We start from the raw sequence: 6,984 nt of genomic DNA, 5'->3' as shown, positions 1-6,984 counted from the left end.
TAACTTATACCTAAATATTTGTTGTAATCCAGCCCACCCTTGATCAGTCAACAGTTATGTTTGCATAAATCAAAAACCATTGATTGTAATTGTCATCGTGTTTACATTCACTACAGAATCTATATACAATCAATGTAGTCATAGAGGTCATGTGACGGAGCAGAGTGTAGATTTTTAATCATTTCCCGCCGGCCACAATACATCTGTGTAACTGTATAAATTAATAATTATTATATGATTATCTTTGTTATTATTATTACAGTATTATTATTAGGCGGCTATTATGATAACTAACCACAACTACTACTACTGCAGCTACTGCAGGCCTCCCTCTAATTTAAGACCACTTCCAATTAAAGACCACTTTTCTTTGGTCCCATATTAACAAATGTATTTTACCTTTATTTTCTGATTAAAGCCCAAGGCAGCCGAAGGCAATGGAAACCTCGGTCCCAAAAGTAGTCTTGTACGTGATTATTATTTTTCATTTTATTATTTTTATCTTTTTATCATCATCATTGTTATCATCAATCTTATTATTTAAATCGTTTATTATCTTGGTAACCCATTGTACTCGTTCCGGTTAATTTCCTTTGTACACTCGTTCGTTCAGTACAGTATTCATTATTTCCATGGTATATTTTTGTGTTTAGTAATGCATAGGTATATACCCTGACTTATAATTCGATTACCATGCTATAAATCATACCAGCTTCTTTACCATTAGGTCTATTCCCCGAATGCTACAAACTACTGTATTTTTCATTAATTTATTCATATGCTTTCTGCTTATTTGCTTATCCCAGTTGGATACAAATTATGCTAAGTTTACAACATAATGTAATTGTTTTTTGTTCGTGATTTTTTGTAAATAGTAAAAAACTACATGATCGAAATAATGAATATGAAACTTCAGAAACACTACATTTGATCATTACCAAATTTGCCATTCGCGAAGTCTGTATTCTTTTAGCTGATGCTGGTTTAAAGAATGACCAAACTCGAAGTCTCGTCTTTGCTTACATTTAGCTCTTCAAGAATAACATACATCGAGTTGAGTTCATTTGAGATACTGTAGTTTTGAATGTCAGCACATATGTTTATATAATTTTATTCTTGAATAATTAAGAATTGTTTGTAGTCGATACGATTTTATCAATTAGGCATAAGTGAATTTATACTATGCAAGATCAATTGCGTCAGATTTTGTTGTCTCCATTTGATTTAGGCATATGTAAATAATAATAATAATAATAATAATAATAATAATAATAATAATAATAATAACAATAATAATAATAAATATGAATACTTGAAATTATAAGCATTTATTGTGGCTAGTAGCAGTCTGTAAGGTGATCAACGCTATTTATATCTAACTTGAAGCAACATTCGTGATTGTACAATAGTTAGGCCTTAGGCCATACTGGCGTATTAGATACACACTCTTTAGACAAATGTGTGCGTCAAACCGATACTTAAGACTCGCAATTATACTCTTGCAGTTTAGTTGAGAATTGAATCATGGCGCTGAAGTCTGTTCGGATCTTGTCTATGTGTTCAAAGACTTACGGTAAGCCTAAATCCCGTTTGGGGCTACTACAACCCCCTCGGCCCACCCCAGTAATTGTATCCCCTGAATATGTGAACGTCAAGATACTTTCTCTTGCCTAACATTTTTTTCTAATTAAACCCACTCGAGTCAGTGGCGTAACATCAGGCACTATGGGTTCTGACTAGCTATAAAGCCATGGAAGCCTCAGACCTCAAGGGGCCCAGAAAGTTCACTATAGCATTTCCCCTAATCGGCAGAGCGTCCTTTTAAGGAGATAAAATTGTGAAAAAAAAACATAGAAAATCTGCCTTTCAAACGTCAAAAATGCTTTAGGGGGCAAGGCTTTGCTCCGTATCCCACCCAGATCTCTGCCGAACCCATCCCAAGGTAGTAGGATAGAAGAGCCACGGGCCCAGGTCTCTTCGTTACTCCACTGCCCAAAAGGAACCGTCAAGTCTTCCCTAAGTGTTGGTGGAGATGAAAACAATTCTCTGATGAGGATGGTGGTCACCCCACCCTCTGTCACCTCACCCCAAACCCCGACATCACAATAGTATAACCGTATGTTCATATGTCCATTGCAAGTCACGTGGTATTTAATCAATACTGGTGCATGGTAATAAGCTTTGTATTAAGTAGCCTACTATGATCATGTTTAAATTTACGTCTTTAACTAAAATTCAATTGGAATGTGTCGCTAATATATTGAACAGTTTCACTCATATGGAAAAGAATTTTTTCAAAATCATGCATATTACGCCGCATATTGATAAACCGTGATTGTAGAAACTTGGAACTTAGCATAGCGATAATTATTTAACGCTTGACTGGTTCCGCTAAAAGCTTCTGTGGACGGTGCAGTAGTACCAGCAAATAGTAAGCCTGTGCTTTAGCTATATAGAAAATAAAACTAAATGCCAATACGTTTTAACATAAAGAGAGTATTTCTTACCATTTTCTTTGGTGTATCCCCAGGACATGTTTGGAAAGCACGTTGGTCGATTCTTATCAGTCGTCTGCGTTCAACGCCGGAGAAGAACTGAAGTGAGTCAGTGTCCGAGCTGGCTTTTATACCGGCGCATTCGAGTTTACGGCTTCAATTGGATTAGTATTGTAAATTATAAATCCGAGGATCAGGAAATCTGTTCAAAACCCTGAGCGGCCCGTTTATTGAAGGAGTACGCACAAACTGCTGGTTCAGCTATCAGGCAACGGTTATTGCCTAATCGCGAGTTATTTTTAAATCAAAATAGAGGGTAGGTTTTGCTGAACATACACTGACATCATACCGAGAGCTGACCTAGTGATCGGGGGACACGCGCCTAGCAAGCAGTGCGTTATCGATAATAAATGATAATATTTTCGAAATGAAATCATTTACATTTAGATCTAAATTATTGCAACAACGATAGGCTATCATATTGCAACAGACCGTTTGATTATGATTTATGATATGTAATTAAATGTTTGAATTCATCATATCTTTTTGAGCGTGGAGAATTAGGTGATTAGCTTAAGTATTAGCGGTAGATCACCGATCAATGATTGGATGATCCCCATAATAATCAATGTTACAATATGAAAAATATGGCACACTGGGCTGAAAATGTCACCAATGAGGGCTGCCCAACCAAATCGCTGCAGTTCCTTATTACCTGGTCTGCAAGCTAGCTACATCCAGATTGCAAACAAAAGCGAGTGCAAGCATCCAAGGAGGTATAAAAAGCATCAAAACATCAAAACCAGGTAAAATGCAGCATGCTATATCGAGGTTGCAATCAGAGGCAAATACATGTGTGTAGCATTAAAAATTATGACTGGTAAAATGCATAGGCCTATTATTCAGGTCGGCGAAATGATAGGCAATGCATGTGGCGTCATATAATTTAGCATAGCATACAGGCACTGAAATGCACTAGGTCGCATGCAAGAGCGAGTAGGCTTATTATATATCATTTATTGCCATAAAGGCAAGTCATATGACATTTACAAGCATCAATGCAAAAATATTTATATATAATCGTATATAAGTGTAAAAATATTTGTATATATAAATAGATGTGTATAAGAGACAGTATATATATATATATCATAGGGCCTATAGCATGTAGATTGCAGCACATGTCACAGAAAATAAGCGAATGAATAGGCCTCAAGCATACACACAAATATGTTTCGAGATGTCGAAGTGATTAATGGGAATGTTAACCCACCATAACAAAAACAATAATCGCTCACGTAGCAGACAATACTCAGGCAATGAAACCGGAAACAAGGTCTGGTGTTATATTAACGCTAATGCTTTATAATGTTTATTTAGGCCTCTAGAAACTGTGGGTCGTGCCTCTTCGAATATCCTTATAACTGCTTATGACGCAATGGAATTGCAGAGTTCAAAAGTGCAAAAATCATGTTTTCGCGTGAATTTATTACTGTTTATTTTCTTTATCCAATGTAATAGCACTAATGTAGAAATAAAAAATTAAGAGTTCTGAGTAGGTGAAGAGTTAGTGAAAAAAATTAAAACATTGAAAAAAAGAGAGAATAAATGTGGGCTACACCCACGAAAGACAAAAAAAAAAAAGAGTTCTGAGTAGGCCTAGCCAATAAAGTGAGAGTATAAACTGACAATTTCATCTTGCCTACTATAGACTAGGCCACGACAATGAAAAAAGAAATTTATGAAAAATGTCTTTCTATAGGCCTAATCGTTAAATTAGACAGCCTTAACTTCTGTAGGCTTCGCCCTGCAGATTTTAAAAGGCCGTCGCAACCGCACCGCGGCTTTGACCAGACCACTTTTCCTCAATACTATTACTTTTTAAATTTTTTATGTATTAAAAACCCCAACAGAGTGTCAAAACACCAAAAACCATAAAAATACAATATGATATTCTTAAGAAATATATGTCTAAAGCCTTAAAAATACATGCAATTACATACAAATCCAATTTCACATATTAAGCATTAGGCATTAACTCAGACTCCAGAGGAAAAAACATGTTTTGGTATGTTGTACAGTAGAACTGATTTTTCTAAGACAGAAAAACGTTGTTTGACAAACAACTGCTAAACGGTGAATGAGATACAGATTTTTGAATATTTAAAAACTAGGGGAAAAGGGGCGTAACCGCCAAATTTTACACCTTTTCCCCCAGTTTTTAAATATTCAAAAATCTGTATCTTATTCACCGTTCCCCAGTTCTTCGTCAAACAACTTTTTTCTGTCTTAGAAAAATCAGATCTACAACATATCAACAATTTTTTTTCCTCCGGAGTCTGACTTTAAAGGTAGAAATATTACAATTAAAAATATCAAATAGGAGAGAATGGCAAATACCAGAGAAGTATACACCCACAAAAAATATATCAATTTTTAAAATGTTTAGAAGTATAATTATAAAATTACAATTAACTATTTATAAAATTGTTGGGGTTGGAGTCACCTGGCACAAAAGCCCGCGGCCCTGATTACTTGCTCTTTTGGTTGTCAGTTGCTATTTTGGTATCACAGATACCATATTTTCATAATTTGTTCACATCAGGCATGAATTCAATATGCATTCTAGTGCTGTCACTGCCCCTTGAGGAGAAGGAGTTACCTATTGGCTCTACAATTGCCAGCTGCTATTTTCGGGCATCTCAAAATTATAATTTTACAAAACAATATTAGGGAATAGCAACCACAATAGCTTTGATTGGATCTGAATATTAATTTAGTCTGATGACCTGGTCGTGGCGTCGGACGAGCGGTGGTGGGGGATGTCCAGATTTGTAACAGGTGTGTGACCCAACAAAATCAACAATTCCAATGCGAAGCGCAAAGTAACGATAACGTCATTAAATCAATTTAACATGCATATACACTACAACCAGAACCATAACATTTTTAGTCCAAGTACGTCAACCGGAGGGTGGCTTGGTCTCTGGAAGTATTACTATTATAAGACTAAATATGGCCCTATATGCCTATATATAAACCCAAATTAGACTATACCAAATCAAAACTGCTGATTTTTCTCAGGCCTTTTATTCCTGAACCCTGATCGAGGGCCTTTTTCCCTTGATTCCAGATTAAACTCATTTCTCTTTAGTCTGTATTACTGTCTATCATTCAAAATCATTACCATCATCATCGTCGACGTCATCGCCATCGCCATCGACATCATCATCATCATCATCATCATCATCATCATCATCATCATCATCATCATCATTATCATCGTCATTATCATCGTCATCATCACTGTCATCGGTATCATCATCCCCTCACCCTTATTATCATCATCATCATCAATTTTTCTGGGAATCCAGGTAAACAATGTTTCCGCGGTATGACCTCGGGGACCCTGTAAAACCAGCCATTCCAACAACTTTGTACACCACCACACTTAAAAAAAAAAGCTGGGTAGCCCTTGCAAGTTAGTGCTCTATATTAGGCAGGCCTATGTCTTTATCACTTGTTAGATCTGTACATTTAATTTCAATTCATTTATTTATTTTCCAGATCATTAGAGTATAATTGCTATAAGGTCTACCACAAGGAAACACAGGATTTAATTAAAACATTTTGACAATTGATCAACAAGTGATAGTGTACAACTCATCTAGAGGGTGATAAATAATTTATTATGTTTCAGGCTGAATTTGGTAAGTGTAAATAAAATTGTACCAGCAGTACCGGTATGTTCACTCTTCGTTATTTGTGTAGGCATAGGAGGCCTACCGGTACTATATTCCCAACGCTAATTCATAGCATATTGTATACTGTGTATTCATAGAATGTTTTAGTTAATTGCATATTGCTAATATTTCATAATACCCTGCACGTCGTGTAAAAATATAATTACAGTATAATCATTGTTATTCGTTGTATTATATCTGTCTCTTATACACATCTAGATGTGTATAAGAGACAGTATATATATATATATATCATAGGGCCTATAGCATGTAGATTGCAGCACATGTCACAGAAAATAAGCGAATGAATAGGCCTCAAGCATACACACAAATATGTTTCGAGATGTCGAAGTGATTAATGGGAATGTTAACCCACCATAACAAAAACAATAATCGCTCACGTAGCAGACAATACTCAGGCAATGAAACCGGAAACAAGGTCTGGTGTTATATTAACGCTAATGCTTTATAATGTTTATTTAGGCCTCTAGAAACTGTGGGTCGTGCCTCTTCGAATATCCTTATAACTGCTTATGACGCAATGGAATTGCAGAGTTCAAAAGTGCAAAAATCATGTTTTCGCGTGAATTTATTACTGTTTATTTTCTTTATCCAATGTAATAGCACTAATGTAGAAATAAAAAATTAAGAGTTCTGAGTAGGTGAAGAGTTAGTGAAAAAAATTAAAACATTGAAAAAAAGAGAGAATAAATGTGGGCTACACCCACGAAAGACAAAAAAAAAAA

The 6,984-nt window shown here is 35.5% G+C and overlaps 1 protein-coding gene and 1 long non-coding RNA gene across 4 annotated transcripts in view; one reads left to right on the top strand and one right to left on the bottom strand.

The window, feature by feature from the left end:
- The window catches only part of LOC117109474 (carbonic anhydrase-like), a 10,099-nt gene extending 7,413 nt beyond the window's left edge, over positions 1-2,686 (bottom strand). The window contains exon 1 of the mRNA XM_033251835.1: positions 2,508-2,686. Within this exon, the coding sequence (XP_033107726.1) occupies positions 2,508-2,535 (28 nt within the window). The 5' untranslated portion in view covers positions 2,536-2,686. The remainder of the gene's footprint in view (positions 1-2,507) is intronic.
- The window catches only part of LOC117109475, an 8,373-nt gene continuing 2,861 nt past the window's right edge, over positions 1,473-6,984 (top strand). Inside the window, exons 1-2 of one of the 3 annotated variants that reach the window (XR_004445529.1) lie at positions 1,473-1,573; positions 6,063-6,205. This is a non-coding gene — a long non-coding RNA (uncharacterized LOC117109475). Of the gene's footprint in view, positions 1,574-2,687; positions 2,812-3,198; positions 3,302-6,062; positions 6,206-6,984 lie in introns of those variants that run through there. The other 2 variants (XR_004445530.1, XR_004445528.1) reach the window with 2 other exon arrangements.

Source organism: Anneissia japonica, unplaced genomic scaffold (genome assembly GCF_011630105.1).
Source record: "Anneissia japonica isolate Jap-2015-1 unplaced genomic scaffold, ASM1163010v1 scaffold3867_len840240_cov202, whole genome shotgun sequence".
Classification (NCBI taxonomy): Eukaryota; Metazoa; Echinodermata; class Crinoidea; order Comatulida; family Comatulidae; genus Anneissia; species Anneissia japonica.
This window is presented reverse-complemented; position numbering and strand designations above follow the sequence as displayed.